General features: G+C 60.0%; 2 protein-coding genes across 2 annotated transcripts; both read left to right on the top strand.

Moving 5' to 3' along the window:
- The first annotated feature begins 844 nt into the window (after positions 1-844).
- Positions 845-4,061, top strand: SMIM34 (small integral membrane protein 34). Its single transcript, XM_054577457.1, has 2 exons — positions 845-862; positions 3,649-4,061. The coding sequence occupies exons 1-2, from the start codon at positions 856-858 to the stop codon at positions 4,059-4,061; spliced, it is 420 nt and encodes a 139-aa protein (XP_054433432.1). The 5' UTR covers positions 845-855.
- A 6,916-nt stretch (positions 4,062-10,977) lies between these two features.
- CUNH21orf140 (chromosome unknown C21orf140 homolog) lies at positions 10,978-11,727 on the top strand. The gene has a single exon (XM_054576029.1). The coding sequence runs from the start codon at positions 10,978-10,980 to the stop codon at positions 11,725-11,727; it is 750 nt and encodes a 249-aa protein (XP_054432004.1).
- Positions 11,728-16,090: the final 4,363 nt, after the last annotated feature.

The following is a 16,090-nucleotide window of genomic DNA, read 5'->3' as shown; positions in this document are numbered from 1 at the left end:
TTTCTGTTTCTTCTGCGTACGGGCCTTGGAGTTGCTGGGCCACGTGGCTGATTTTATAATTTACTTAGCTAGTCCCCCAGTGATGTAAACTTGATCAAATGACACTTGAAAAGCCACAGCCCTCGCCAGTTTGGCAGCTCATGGTCCTGTCAGCGAGGATTCGGCAGAAATGGGACCAGGAACCGGGGCTGCATGACCGAGCCTTCCCAGAGCTGGGATAACTTTGCTTCCCTCCCCGTGTGGCCTGTGACGTGCAGCCTGGCCGGGGGCCGTGGCCCGGCGGCCCCCGCGGGGCCCGCAGCCTGTGCTGCGCCCTCCTGCGCCTCCCTGCCTGGCTTCCGCCTCGAGGAGACAGTCTGAGGGGAAGGTGGTGACTCTTGCCCACGGAGTTTCCTGGCCCTATGACAACGGGCCTCTGTCACACCTGACCCAGGGCCACGCCTGCAACAGGTGCAAAACAGGGCAGTTCAGGAACCGTCCAGGCCGTAACCTGTGAGCCAGCCGCAGGGACAGCCCGTCACCGCAGGGCCAGGGGGCCTGCGGGCGCTGGAGGAGGCTTGGTGCCGGCTTGGTCCTGAACACGTCCCTAGCGTCAGACGGCCTCAAACGAGCTGAGGCCGGGCGGTGCCGTTCATCCCCAGCCCACTGGAGGCGGACGGGCTTGGGTCCTCGGACTGCCTGAGTGAGAGGCTGTTCGCCCGGTTCACTCTGCTGAGCTTCTGTTGGGTGCCTCCCTGCCGTTCTTGGGCTGCTCGGGGACCTGGGTGCAGCCGGACTTCAGGGGCGTTGTGACCATTTGCAAAGCGGGGTCCCCCTTCATCGACTTCCCAGGAGGCAAGGAACTCCCCCCACCCCATGGAAGGTGAGTGTCCTGAAGCCACAAAAGGACGGGCAGCCCTGGCGTGATATGTCTCCTTCATATCAGGACGTGAGCAGGCGCCACAGGTGAAGGTGTGTCTTCTATGGGGTGATGGGTTTACCCGCTACAGGCCACCTTGCTCACTCTTATTATTTTCAAAACTGAAAGGTAAAGAACAATGAACTTCACAAATTAAGACAGTGAGCGTCTTTCCTGCGGAAAAAGGGCTGGTTTTAAAATAATTCACTGTTCTATAGTTTTAGCTGGGTGTTTTTTATGTGCTTGAACGTATCCCATCATTCTATAACAATTCGCAGAAAGTCCTATGAGGTCATACATGTTTAAACATCCAAGTTTAAACATGTCCTCTTGCCCTAATTAAGTTTATGATACTTCTGTCGGGTTGATTCGTTTGCTAGTAATTAGGGGACGTCCCCCTTCTTTACTTAAAGTTCACGAACATCCTCCCAACTGTGGTGTCAAATTCCTGATGGTTGTGTGTCTTGAGTGACCAATTCCATGTAATTAAATCTGTTAATTTGGGCTTTGTCAGATGTGATTTGTAGAGCTATTTTTAACAGGTGTCTCTCTTATCTAAAAGCAGTGAGTTTCTTCATGCGTTCTGACAATTAACTACCCTGGAAAACACCAGCTGCTCTTACCCTTGCGTCAGCGCGACAATTAGCAACGGACAAACGTCCGCAAGGACGCGGCCATGGTGTCCCCGCGGCCCACGCTGCCGCGGGCTGCGGGGCGTGTGCTGTGACTTGTCTGGACACAGCTGGGCTCGCAGAGAGCACGGACGGGGGCTGGAAGCAGGAAAGCTCGGGGGAAATGCCTCACAGTTTCGTCCACGCCTTCTCTGGCTTCCTCGGTTCCGTTCCCACCGGCTCCTCTAGGAGAGAAAACAGTTTAGAATTAAACAGCAATTAAGATCTTAATCGCCTGGTCTCGGGAGGGTGCACGGCGTCTTTACCCAAGGGCATGTCACCGAGGTGGCCAGGAAGGTGCCGCGCGTACTCTCCCGGCTTTAAATCACTTCCTTTCCGAAACTGAGTGCGCACGGTACAAAATGTGCTAACAGGCATCCGTGAAAGCACAGCCCCCCGCTTCCCCGGCGCAAGCACAGGTACCGATTGCCTGTGTATTCCCCCAGGGATGTTTTATCCATGAACGTCCAAGCTTCAAGCAGGTAACGTAGTCCCCCTTTTACTTACATGTCTGATTGTCACATTATATCACAGTTGGGTTACTTTTTATTAATTAATACTTAGTACCCAAAAACCTCTTCATCCATCTTATGGCTGCACAGCAGCACTGCTTGGAGGTTCCCAAATGCAGCCACCACCCCCGAAAGCGGCGCTGCCCAGGCTGGCCCTCCGCGTTGGTCGTCGGGCCGCAAAGGCTCACCTGATCCGCGCAGGGTCCCAAACTCGTTCCGGGCCACCTTCAGGATAAGGCCCTCCAGGTGGAATTGCTGGATCAAAGGGAAGTGCGTGTGTAACGTCGGCGCCCCCTGGGCCGGCCGTAGGGACCCGCACCCGCAACAGCAGGCCCGCTCAGGCCCACGGTGCGGCCGCGCGGCGTGTGCCGGGACTCGGCGGACCTGCACACCCCGCAGATACCAAAATGCTGTCTGGTTGTGTTTGACTTTGCACGTTTCTTATTATGAGTAACACTGAGAAGCTTTTTTCACGTTCAAGGTCCCTTTCGTTTTCTATAACTTAACTGTCCCTACCCTCAGCATATATTTTTCTACCAGGGTTTTGGTTTTTTTCTCCCAGAACAAAAAGTGATTAAGAGAAATTCAGTGGTGTAAATTGTAATTGTTCTTGTTTGTCACTTATTCTTGGCTTGACAGCGTGCAATAACGTTCACGTTTCTACGCAGTTGAATTTAACATTTCTTTTCTTTTTCTTCTTTTCACCCCCTCTGGATTTTTGTGTTGTGCTTAGAAACAGATACCTGCTCCGGGATGATGAAGGAAAAACTCTACCATTTTTTCTAGTACCTTAGGTTGTTTCTTTTTTTTAATGTTAAAATCTTTGATCCCTTGGCACTGTTTTTGGACATAATGTGAGAGACGTAGACCCAGTGCTGTGCTGCTGCAATGCTCATTGAATAGCTCGGCTTCCTCTCACCGAGCAGCAAGGGCCCGAATGCTGATTCCCGGCCTTCCGATGGCATTTCGCTCTGTCCCATTGGTCTGTGGCCGGCATCACACTGTTCCAGCTGTAGCGTGTTTGCAGGGGGCCTTTTTGGGGAGAGCTGCGCCTGGTTCTTCAGCGCCATCCACAGCCACGACAAGGCCCAGCGAGCGCAGCTGGGCTGTGGGCAAGTAAAATAGTTCTTCATTACAAAACCGGAAATTATTCCCCTGACCAGCGAGTTTTACATTTCTGGCTACGCTAATTTCCATCCATCACCTTTTTATCCCCCCACATTCTTTCTAGTTAGTCTTGACCGTTAATTTTTCCATAGGCGTAGTTTGTCTAGTTCGCAAAGATTCTACTGACATTTTTATTGCAATTATGTTGTGCAGATTATTTGAGAGACAATGGACATCTTTATGATGCCTCATCTCCTATTCCAAAACTTGGCATTTTGAACCGTTTTGGGTCTTAAAAGTGCATCGACACGTAGGGCGCTGGGCTCCTCTCCTTCAGCAGAGAAGGCCTCTTCCCGCGTTCCTGCGCTCGCCACCCGTGTGGCGGTCTCGCGGCCACTGGCCTGGCCAGGCACCCTCAGCCCGGGACGCTGGGTCTCATCCGCATCTTTCTGTTTCTCAGGGGTCAAGTGCCCTCCCCAGGGAGCCCCCAACCAGACCCCGGCGGCCACCCTCCTGGGGCACCTGCTGAGGGACCACCTGGAGGGCCGCAACGGCACCAACTCCACCAGAGCCCTGAAGCTTCCAGACGGGACCAGCGCCGCCTGGTACATCCTCACCATCATTGGCATTTACGCAGTGGTTTTCCTCTTCCGCTTGGCCAGCAACATCCTCAGAAAGAACGACAAGTCCTTGGAAGACCTTTATTACTCCAATTTGACCTCCGAACTCAAAAAGAAAGGCCTCCAGGGCAAGGCGGTTAAGCACTCCGCACTGCCCATTGGCGAGAGAGCCGCCCTGCCACCCAGCCAGGCCAGCCTGGCCCCCACGTGTGCAAGCAGCGGAACCCAAACCGAGATCCAGGGGATCCCTTAAGGCGAGGCAAGCAGGTCTCCATAGACGAGGCCCAGCCTTCCTGCGGGGTCGGCCGAGAGCTGCTTTGGCTTTACCTGGAACCTGGAGACAGGGCTCAAGCCCCCGAGGGGGCCGGAGGATCTCTGCGGAGCCCTGGGCACTCCCAGCGGGTGGCACACACGCGAAGCCTGCGTCCTGTGTCCTTCGCAGGCTTTCTGGTGCTCTGAGATGAGACCGCAGCAGCAGTGGCTTCCGGCCAGACTCTCCCTGCCCCGGAGAAGCTTGTGTCCCGGGGAGGGTAAGGGACGCCCACTTTTCTCAGAGGAATCTGGGAGACTCCTAGGGTGTCCATGAAGGTGGCCTCTTGTCTCAGAAGGCTGACTTGGGAGCCCAGGCCCTGGATGAAGTGTCAACTTCAAGGGGCTACGTGAACGCTGAGAGGCTGGCAGCTCACCTGGGGCACGTGGGGACTGGGACATGTGGTCCCGCCGGCCATTCCTTCTGAGGCCTCCGGCTGGAACGCAGAATGCAGTCGTTACTATCAGAAGTTCGTCAGATGTTCTTCATTTTCATTTAAAGAGAGGGACCCACTGGAAAAAAGCGTCAGAAGAACCAAACTCTAGTCTGGGCTTCACTATCTGCCCCTGGGGTGTGAATCTCGGCTTCCGTACAGATAAAACGAAGGCAACGACGCCAGTTCTGCGGACCTTACAAGCAGAGGAGCGCTAACGAGACCATGCACCTGAGTGTATTTTGAAAATAAAATAAACAGTACGGTACGTCTTGCGGTGGTGACAACGGCAGATGCTGACGGTGGCGCTGGTCTTGGTGCTGATGGCGGACGCTGGGGGCGATGGCAGCTGACGTTCGTACTCGGTGGGGGGGGGGCTGTTGTTGGGGAGGCCGAGGCAGGCGCTGGTGGCGGTGGTGACGCGTTTGTGAGACGGGAAAGAGCTCGCCCGCTGGCGGCGCGTCTGCCGGGGATGGCTGCCCCGCCTCACGCTACCGGAGGACCTGTCTGCACTTACCAGCCGATGCCCCGTCCTCCGGGTCGGGCTGACGAGACGGAAGGTTTCCATGTGGTCGCTTTTCGTGTTCGTCACTTGAGACTCATCCTGGTGCTTTACCAACACTCGTTACAGAAATAAGAGAGCTTGTGGTCGGCCGAATTCCTGCACGTGCCTCTCAGCAGGCACAGGGAGGAACTCTCTTTCGTGCCGCCGTCTGTGAAGGTCATCTGGTTTGGCTTTGGGTGATGCCCCTGGACTGCAGGCGGACACTCGCAGCGGCCTGCAGCCAGCCCCCCGATTCTGTAAAGGTCGGAACGCAGTCCCAGGCTTTCGTTCCTGGAAGGAGAGAGGCTCCCACGTGTTCTTCTTTCTGTCTCTCCTCCCCCTCCCCTCCCCCAAGGTCTCCACCCCGAGCACTGCTTGAGCACTGCTTTGTTTAGACAGCGACGGTGGCCTGGTCCGCAGGCCCTCTCAGCGCCGCCCCGTTGCAGGAGCACAGTACGCGTGCACGGTGCGCGCAGCACTTCCTTGGACCACGACAGCCCCCTGCGCATTTTCAAGGGCCTCCCGAGCTCTTTCTACTCAAAACCCTTGTGACTCCAAACGTGCGGGTGTTCCACGCCCACACCCAGGGCTCCCGCCGCCCAGCCCCCGCTGCATGCCCTGCGGTTCCGTTTGGTTCCGACGCCAGCAGGCCAGGCCCAGCACAGACCCCGCAGGCTGGGGGCTCTGTCCACAGACACACTGCTTCGGGGGCCGCGTCAGGTCCCCAGCTGCCACCTGTGCTTCTGATCAGCTCCGTGTGAAGCAGGGCTTCCCACACCCCCTCTCAGGTTGGATAATTTGCCTGAAAGGCTCACGGAGCTCAGGGGAACACTTCACCCACTGGACTCCTGGTTTATCATGAAGGACACAACTCAGGAGCAGCCGGGTGGAAGAGACCATGGGCAAGGCGTGGGGGAGGGGCGCCAAGCTTCCACGCCTGCTCCCGGAGGACCACCCCGCCCCGCCCCGCCCCTCCCTGCGTTCCCCACCCAGAGCTCCACGAATGCCACTTCCTAGGGGACTGGGTGGCGGCCTCCGCAGGCAGGCATGGTTGGTTAAGGCATTAGCCTTCAGTGACTAATTCAGTCACCAGCCTCCCTGCCCTCGCAGGGGGTCAGCGGATGGTCCTGGTGCCTCAGGCCACCCGCCCCCGCCCCCTGCCATCTAGGGGCACTCAGGAAGTCCAAGGGTTTTAGAAGTTCTGTGCTAGGAACCGGGGACCAAGACCGAATGAATATCTGTTTCTCATTATCTCCCAGACACACAAAGGCCCAGGCACTGTCCTCGGGCGGGGACACAGAGAAACACCGCGTCCTGGAGAAGACGGTGTCCCAGGACCATGCACAGGGCCAGGGGTGAGCCAGGTCTCTGGGAGCAGGGAGGGCGGTGGGTCACCCTGTCCAGGAGGGGTGTGGGAAGGGGGCTCCGGGGGAAGGGCCAGCCGTCCAGGAGCCGGCTTGTGCTAAGCGTCTCCTACAGGGGGAGAGGCTCAGGGCGGCCACTTTCAGAAGGCGTCATGGCCTCTCTGAGGTCCCAGGTAGCATGGAGACGTCCCGCACCCCGGTTAGACGCTGCCTCCCAGGCCTGGCAGAGGAAGCGTCCCCCAGACTATGAACTCTCTGTAAGACAAGCGTACCCACACGCTGGTGATCTGGGATACCATGTTAAGGCAGAACCGGAAAACTGATCGGTAGACATGAGGTCAGGGCAGAGAAAGAGACCAAGGTTGGCCGTGCTCAGCCTGAGCAGCCCCGCCAGACACCGCGGAGACACGAGGTGAAGCCGACCAGCAGGATCAGTTGATGGGGATTCGATACAAGCCGTCCGTGTCAAGGGACGCCCCACGGCGGCCGTGCTGCCTCCCCATGGGCACAGACACGGACGGCCTTCGGGGAGCAGCGCTGAGGTGGGTCTCTGCCAGAGAGAGGCCGCGCTGTGGCCCCCCGCCCACGCTCCCGGGTGGGCTGTCCGAAGCCTGGCCTCGTGCCCACCGTTCCGAGCTGCACCTCGCCCAGGCCGGCACCTGCATGCGTGTGTGTTATTGGTACGAAACGCAGCGGGGAGCTGCCACCTCTCTGGGCCCTGCGGGGGCCTGTGCCCCCTCCCCTGCCGGCCCACGCACTGGGCACGGGGTTATGTTGGGAAGTGCAATGAGCAGAAAGCGCCTCCGCGGGGATCCCGGCTGGCGCTCAGGCTGCGCTCCCGGCTGGGCCGGGTGTCTGAACGAGTGTTGGGGAGACTTGCCTTGAGGACAGAGGACGGATCTGCTCCTGGGGAGGGAGAGGTGCAGGCCCCTCTGGGAGCCGGCGAGCCTGGAAGTGCAGGCGGGAACCTGGGATGCACTGTGGGGCTGCTTACAGCACAAACAGGGTGGGGGCTTCCTCCAAAAGAGCCTGGGGCTCCTGGCAGGCAGGTGAACAGGTGAGCCACACGCGTGGGGCTGTCGGGAGGGGGTTGGGGACTAAAAGCAGGTGGGCAGCCACGTGTGCCTTAAAGGTGCGGTGGGAAGGGGGAAAGCTGACACTTAACAAATGCGCCCAAACGCTAGGAGCTTTGACACATTCTAGCTGAGGTGGCCCTCTTAGGAGCTCCACGAGGTGGGCACTCTCAGGGGCCGAGGCCCAGAGAGCCTCAGAAATTTGGGCATCTACTGCCACGCAGCTGGCAGGGGCTGAGAGCCAGGCCTGTCAGATCCCAGAGTTGATGTGAGGCTTCCAGAAAGTCTTCGTCCAACATACACCTTCATTGTCGCTCACAGTGCGGAGTGCGCAGGCGACTAGTTCGGGGTCTGTGTACCTCTCTCTCACGTCACGTGCACAGAAGGCCCGCTGGGGCCCTGCTCCCTGCCGTGACGGTCCCCGCCCTGAGACCCAGGTCGCTGAGACACTGCTGGTCTCCACGCTGAGGGGAAGAGCTCTGGGGGCTCTCATGGTGATGGCCCAGGGCTCCAGCCTGGAGGGACCCCCTCACCTCCACCTGCCCCCTGGCTGGCCAGACTTAGCCCGCGGCGACTCCGAGCCACCCGGGGCTGGAGCAGGGTCATCCTTCCTGCCGTGTGTCTGGGGGTCGAGAGTCTGGAAATCTGCGTCCAGCACTAAGCAGCTGCTACATAGTGGAACCGGGCCCCCAAACCGCGGGCTAGGGCGCGATGTGTAGGCCCCCCCAAATCCGTGCATGGGAACCCTATGCTCTGCTGCGAGGGCTTTAGGAGGTCAGGCCTGGGGGTTAATTAGGTCACGGGGACACTGCCTTTATAAGAAGAGACACCAGATCTGTCTCCTCCTCTCTGCCCTCCACCGAGAGGCACTGTGATGGGGCGGGCTCTGCAGGGCAGGAGGTAGGCTCGCCCCACGCGGGTCTGCGGCCACCATGACCTCGGCCGTCCCAGCCTGCGGAGCTGGGAGCAGGGAGCATGTGTGGTTTGAGCCTCACACCCACCCCAGTCTGTAGACACTTGTGTCCGCAGCCGGAACGGACTAAGATACTGTGTTCCTGGAAGGAGGAGGAGCCCAGCCCTGTTCCCTCCTTCCTCTTTCTCATCCATAAGAAAGTCAAATGTTTCTTGCGCCCACTGGTGCGGCTCAGTGGACTGAGTGCCAGTCTGCGAACCAAGGGGTCGCCAGTTCGATTCCCAGTCAGGGCACAGGCCTGGGTTGCGGGCCAGGTCCCCAGTGGGGGACACGTGAGACACAACCACATATTGATGTTTCTCTCCCTCTCTTCCTCCCTCCCTTCCCTTCTGTCTAAAAACAAATAAATAAAATCTTTAAAAAAAAAAACCCTCAAACGTTTCTCTGCTGAGAATTCTGTATAGATGTTTACATGAGGGAAAAAGATACTCAGTTCACAACTAACGCTGAGGCCCCTGCCTCTCACACACGGACGCGCGCACACGTCCCCACGTGGACAGCCACGTTTGCACACATCTTTCTTGTCCCACGAGAGCAGGGCCTGACTTCGGGGTGAATGATGCTCGCCCTGCCTCTCCTTTTACTCCTGAGGGAAACAGGCTGGGGGCGAGGAGCGGCGAGGAGCGGGAAGAAACCCCTGGGCCTCAGTCGGTTCCCCTTGGCTCTAGAAAATGCAATAGAAGAATTTTTTTCCCAAGAATCCTTTCTATAGACAAAAAGAGGTGACTGGGGACACATGGGGACAAGCAGAGGCGGTCACACCTGCCCCCTCCTTCCTGAGCCACCTGTCTCCGGCCTGGCGACAGCTGTCGGGCCCCAAGGCCGCGGCGAGGACAGCCGGGAGCCTCGGGGGAGGGGCCGGCGCGCCCCTGGCACCGAGTGCCCTGACCTCACTGTCAACCCCCCAGTCTCTGGCCCTGTGCACGCCGACACTGTGCGGTGTGTCCGTCCTGCAGACGCAGGCGCGGGGCCGGGCCAGCGGGGGAGGGATGGGGCACGCAGCGCGCTCACGGGAGGTGCCCCTGCGGGCGGCTGGACGCTGCGGCACCCCGAGGGGGCCGGGGCCTGGCCTCGACAGTCTCCGCGCCAGCAAGACGCCAGCAGGATCGGACCGGCGCCCATGACGCCCGCGTGGGAGGGCGGCCGCGGGCCTGACGCTGCTCGGCCCTGGGGCCGAGACTGGGGGAGCGACTCGGACAGACAACTGTGGCGCTGCCTGCACCCCTGACCTTGTGGCATGAGACCCAGTGAGCACAGGCACCCACCCACGGGCGTGCGTGGCAACTATTCTCGTGTTGGGGGGTACACCTAGTTCACGAGTACTCCCTCTTCTGACGACGAGCGGGCTGAGCGGGCTGGCGTCGGTAGACGACCGGCCAGCGGAGCTGCGGCAGCGCGTCCTCAGTTAGGACTTCTTCCCTTGCTCTCTCCCAGGGAGCCGCACCGGTCAGCTTTCCGCTGTAGGCCCTCGGCTGCCCAGCAGTGGAGGAGGAGGGACTACAGCAGAGTTTTCTAGAAAGCAGGCAGTCTGAGTCACGGGGGAGCGGGCACAGCGGGCGTGACTTCAGGGGCTGGCCACGTTCTGCCTGCTGCCCGGGGAAGGGGTGAGGTGTTGCCTTCTAAGTCGTCATGGAGACTTATCCCTCCTGCCCTCTCCCAAACCTGCCAGGTGGCAGGTGCCTGGGGGGATGCATATCCATGCAGAGAAAGCCACCAAGGCGCCGCATCCGGGGAGGGCGGGAAGGGGGTCTCGGTGCCCGGTCTCCGGGGTGTGATGGTTTGTTCCAGTCCCGGCCCTACCACCTCGGGGTCCCGCCCCTGTGCTGGCTGGGCCTCTCTCTGGACGTGCAGGTGGGGGTCTCTGCAGGGGTGCCTGCTGGCTCGTCATGGGTCCTCTCCGTGGGTCCCTCTGAGGTTCCAGGACTCCACCCCAGTCACTTCCAAGGCCTGGCAGGCACCCTCGTGAAGAGAGGACACTGGGACACAAACCTGCGTTCACAACAGAGGGAAGACTGTGCGAGGCCACAGGGACAGGGCGCCACTGACAAGCCAGGGAGAGAGGCCCCAGGAGAGCCCAGCCCTGCCCACACCCTGATCTTGGACTTCCAGCCTCTAGAACGGTGAGGCAAGCTTCTGTTGCTTACATGAAGCGGCCTGTGATGTTTGGTTACGACGGCCCTAGGAGACTCACACAGCGGCCCCTTCTGGCCCGGACGTCTGGCGGAAGCAACACCAAGACTCACTATATGGATCACATCCCTGATTCCCGTATCGCACGCGTATTGCATCATAGAAGCCGGGGCGGGGGGGGGGGGGGAATTGTTCGGAATACGTGTTCCAAGGCGCTTCCCGAGCCCACGTGTGCCTGCCGGACAGGCCCGGCTGCCAGGGGGCCCTTTGTGAGGTCACCGCTGTGGCCGGAACTCCGCATGCAGAGCTGGGCAGGCTCTCCTGGGGGCCTGAGGTGCCGCCATGCCTCGCGTTGCCCACCCTCTTCTAAGGAACATTATTACCAGGATCCCGTTTGATGGCCACAGGAGGAAGCAGTGCCTGCAGTACCTGAGAGCCCTGCGCACGCTGCAGTACGACGGGTTTAAGACCGTGTACTTGGGGGAAACAGACATCCCCGAAAGTCTCGTCACTGGGGAAAAACCCAGCAACAGGCGCGTCCGGCCTGGTCCAGTCTGGAGCGTCGTGCACGCCGGCGGCGGCCAAGGGTGGGTGCCTTGGCACTACCGGATGTTCCTCAGGGACGAGCTGTGTGTCGGGCAAGAAGACAGCCTGTTCCTGGAGTTCTGCGACGCGGCCAAGAAGGCCCATGGGAAGTGTGCCATTGTGGTTAAGGGCGAAGGAGGGCAGGGTGCCGCGCAGCCAGAGGAGGACGAGGCGCCGGAGCCCCAGGCCCCGCCGGTCATTACCTTGACGAGCGTCGCGTGTCGTCTGGAGGTGGCCACGGCCTACGGCCACGAGCTCCTCTCGCTGCCTCCCCCTTACAACCACCTGAACCCTTTGGACTTGGCCTGGTCCTCTCTGAAATGGTTCATCATCAACCACAGGAAGGAGTTCTGCTTGCAGTCCATCGACGCCATCTATTCTTACCAGTACATACTTGTCGGCGACTTAATCAGCCGAGGAATTGAAAGGATAAACCCAAGCAAATGGAGAGCACTAGTGAACAAAGTGCGGAGGTGGGAGAACTACTACCTGGGGAAGTTTTCTTAAGGGGGAGGCCTCCAGCCAGTTGCCGGCCTGCGCTGCGAGTGAGCGAGCGTGGTCTTCCCCACCAGACTCCCCTGGGCTCGACTCGGACCCCGCAGCCCAATATCCGGTGGCGGCTCCCAGGTGCACAGCCAGGACCAGGTGCTTCCGGTTCATTAAAGCTTCTTGGTGCAGTAGGGGCCTCGACGCCCGTCTTGTGAAGGCCGCGTTGAGGGCTACCTTGGTGGGAGGGTGCGGGCCCACCCAGCACAAAGGAGCTTGGTGGTGAGGAAGGGTGAGCAAGGGTGAGCAAAACTAAAGATGGCGCGGTCAAAATTTAGGTCTCAGGAAAACAGAGAATCAAGTGGGCGGTCCCCCCAAAAGTTGGCACGCAGTAGTGTGCCAACCAGTGTCAGCCCACCCAAATCATCCACAGAGCGCCCGCGAGTCATCCGCACACACGTGCTACAGGCGGTGGCTGAACAGGCTCTCCTCTTCCCGCCGCTCGAAGGCAAGGTGGCAGGGGTGGGTGGCGGGGGGAGCCAGATGTATCCAACGAGGTGAAACCCCTTCCAGACAGTGGCAGGTTCGAGTGGGACTTGGTGGGGGAGGGGCTGGCGCGGACGGGGGTCTGCAGACCCCACTGAGCCCCCGCCCACCTCCCGCCCCAACTCCCGGACTCCCTCCGCCGTCCTGGGCCCCGACACCTGGGCCCCTGCCGCTGGGACAGCCGCTGGCCCAAGCCTGGGGCGGCTGCTCAGGTGGCTTGTGAGGATCGGGGTGGTATTTTTTGCTTTTATGGAAAATGCCCTGCCTCCGATTAAACATAAAGCTTACTCTTATTGATACATGTTCAGGCAGTAATTTTACCATAGAAGTCATTACACCGGGCTGTGTCAAATATAACTTATGAAAACGCCTCCCCAAGTCCTAACAGGCTCCACCACGCACGGGGCTGGGAGCCCCGGTTCCTGGGAGCCACGCACAGAGGGTCTCAGGCCCCGCCTCCTCCCTGGCTGCCTGCAGAACACCCGCCCCGCGCTATTATGAAACACTGTGTCGGGGGAAGGCACACGTGCAGCGCTATTCGGCAACTAGGCGGTGCGCTTCTAAAGCGTTCTGTTGTTGTGCACTTCACCTGGGGCTGCGGTGCACCTGGAACGCCCGCGCCTCGGGAGCAGGGAGCCCGGCGGTTTCGACGGCTGCCCATCCCCCGCGACGGCCAGCAGTGTTGCCAGTTTCCTGGGCTCACTGCAACAACATGCCCCACACCTGGTGGCCTGAACAACAGAAACTGACTCTCTCCTAGCGCTGGAGGCCTGCCGTCCAGAAGCCGCTCCACGAGTCCAAGTCAAGGTGGCAGCAGGGCCCACTCCTGCCGGAGGCTTCCGGTGGCCGCCACATTCCTCGGCTCCTGCCGGCGTCTCTCCAAGCTCTGTCTCCCTGGCCACATCACTGTCTGCTCCTCGGTGCAAGTCTCCCCCAGCCTCTCTCATAAAAGGACACCTGTTGGTTGCATTTAGCCCAATAACCCAGGATCATCTCATCCCAAAATCCTGAATTTCATCCCACTGCAAAGATTCTTTGTCCACATAAGGTCACGTTCACGGGTTCCGGGGATTAGGGCATTTGGGGACCAGTATTCAGCCTATCACAGGGGCGCGGTTCACAGGTGTGGTGAACAGGCCCTGCTGCCGGGTGTGTTTGTGTGGTCTTCGCATGACCTGTTTCATGTATGAGGAGGACCCCTCCAAAAAAGCATGGAATTACCTTCTGGAGGACAGGCCCCTTGTAGCCCAGGCTTCCCCCGCTAGGGGTGTGCTCTAGCAACCCATCTGTGTCCACGCACCAGCTGGCGTGGTTGTGAGAGGCTGGGCTCGGCTGCAGTGAATCTTTTTTGGAAGACTAAACGCATTTGCCCATTTCATGGGTGACTTACAAGCGCACCTGCCCACATCATGCTGAGTGTTCTACAGTTTTTGACCAAAAACAGCGTGACCCCTGTGCCCCACCCCCCCTATTTACCCCATATTGCCCTAAGCGATTTTTTTGGTTGTTTTCCCAGAATGGAAAGTCCTCAAAGGGAAACATTTTGCTGATGTGGAAGAGGTGAAACAAAATAACTGCAGAAGCACTCAAAGGTATCCAAATTGAGAGTTCAAAAACTGTTTTGAAGAGTGGAATAAAACATCTGGATAGGTGTGTTGCATCAAACAGAGACAACTTTGAAGATGACTGAGGTTTAAACACTTAACAATACACAATTTTTTATAAGTAATTTCTGTTTTGGGGGGCGGTCCCCCCTTGCATGCTTTAGAACTTAGTCTCCTTCCGAGCAAGCGGAAAGCCTCCAGCCTCCTGGTGGTCAGTGTGTGCCCTGCGGAGGGGGCCTGGAGGGGGCCGTGCGGGCCTGCGCGCCCCGCCCTGTGTGCCCCGCCCTGCACCAGCCTGGACCGCACACCCCCAGGGCCTCCGGCGGAAGGGCTGTCAGCCACGCCAACTCCCTCCCCCTGGTCTGCGGTGCAGGAGCTACTATCATCGCCGTTTGTCAGATGGGGTGAACCGAGGCACAGGAAGATCATGGAACTTGCTCGGGTGTGGGGGAACCAAGGTTCAAACCCACACCTGCGCTTACAGCCGCTGTTCATGTGGCCTCGGCGGGCGAGTGGCTGGTTCAGTCCTCAGGTGACCCTGTCGGGCGGGGCCCCTCGCCTTCCCCGGTTCACGGGTGAGGACACAGGCCCATGGAGGTCGCTGGGGCCGGGTGCCACAGCCCTGGTGCCCAGCCGCACACTCTGCCGCCCGCCGGACAGCACCGCTCCAACCTCACAGCAGCTGGCGGCAGGGCAGCCCCTCCGGCTGAGCACCATGCCCGGGTGAGCCTCCGCCTCCGCACACCAGCCTGGGGGCAGGGCACCTTTTAAAGACACACGGTTCTGCAGTGAGGGGGAACAAAAGGGTTTAGGTTATCAGCTGAGCAAGATAAACCAACAAGAGCTCTTTTTGTTTGAAAACCAAAACCACCTACCAGCCAAGCTTAGGGATCTGTTCCTTCGCGGCCTCGTGCAATCGGGGGAAAAGCACACAGGGGAAAGAGCACATCCGCGTGAGCAGAGAGCGAGAGGACGCCTCTGGTGAGCGATTCGGCTGCATAAGGTCGCGCCCAGAGCTAAGAAATGCTGCTGTGTCCTCAGCACGGAAGCTCCAGCAGGAAGCACTGGGCGCTGGAGTCGGGGGGACCGAGAGGCGATCCCAAGTCTCCCGCTTGCCACTTGTGAGACTCTGGACAAGTTATTTTGCATCCAACGAACCTCTAGCAAAGTAGGGTGAGGGCTTTAAAACGCAGGGCACCCCCCCACCCACCCCCGGCCATGCCTGGCACCTCCAAGCGATGCCTGTTCGGGTCCAGGCTCAGCGAGTGAGTCCGCAACCAAACCTTGCACCACTGGCCCTGCTTCCCTTTCGCCCTTCGAGGGAAACCCTTCTCTTTGTCACCAGGCGTGAGAGGAGGCTCATCTTAAGATGCTTCGCTCAAAGGACACGTGGTTGGGGCCTTCGAGGCCACTTGCCGCGAGCGAGTGATGCCAAGCAGCCTCTCCCGCGGGTGCGCGGCAACGGGAGGCCGGGCGGGCGGGCAGCCCAGGGCCGCCTCGGGAGTGGCCGCGTGCGGTGCGCTGTGGGGCGCACACGATGGGCCACGACGACAGTGACACTGTGTGAGGCGAAAGGCCCTCTGGTGGCGCTGTCCTCCTTCCGGGTTGGCTGAGGGAAGACCCACTGCACTGGCCCTCGCGTCACCAGTGACATCGTCCTCCTCCCTGGGGGCTGGTGACCCCAGGTCGCAGGCGCCACCCCGGCCCGCCCGCAGGTACCCAGGCCCGCGGGGCCAGAGGCCGCGCCAGGCTGCACTCCTGGCCTCGCTCGGGTCAGCCAAGCCCCTGGTGCACATCTGACAAGCGACACCAGGCTGTGAGGAGCGGGGACCCCACCTCAGAGCTTCAAACAAAGTAGACGGCACCCCCACCCCCACCCCCACCCGTGGCAGTGCAGGGCTCGCACGATGGACCCAAGGCCCTCAGACGCCTGCTTCGCTCCCCTGTCCCAGACCCGGTCCGCTCAGTCCCTCCGCTGGGGGAAAGGCTGAGGTGCCCCGCCCACCCCGCGCACGGCCCCGCCTCCACCCCGGACACAGGCAGAAGGGCCCCCGCGGGAGGAAGAGGAGGGCGAAGCACGGGGGCCCCTGCGTGTTGCCCACCCTGCAGCCCGGCCCGGTGTGGGCCTCAGACCTCACGGCGCGCACCGCTCCGGGCGTGTGCGCCTGTGCGGTGTGACAGACGCATGCACACACGCTCTCCGCTTTGGCCTCTTCTAAAGAGCACAGACACCC

Source organism: Pteronotus mesoamericanus, unplaced genomic scaffold (genome assembly GCF_021234165.1).
Source record: "Pteronotus mesoamericanus isolate MK-2021 breed Mesoamerican mustached bat unplaced genomic scaffold, CSHL_Meso_final contig_116, whole genome shotgun sequence".
In the NCBI taxonomy this organism is placed as follows: Eukaryota; Metazoa; Chordata; class Mammalia; order Chiroptera; family Mormoopidae; genus Pteronotus; species Pteronotus mesoamericanus.
Note: the sequence above shows the minus strand (reverse complement) of the source record. Positions and strands in the feature narration are given on the sequence as shown.

Excerpts from the sequence above, each read along its gene's own strand:
- CUNH21orf140 (XM_054576029.1), top strand. The coding sequence starts at position 10,978 with ATGCCTCGCGTTGCCCACCCTCTTCTAAGGAACATTATTACCAGGATC.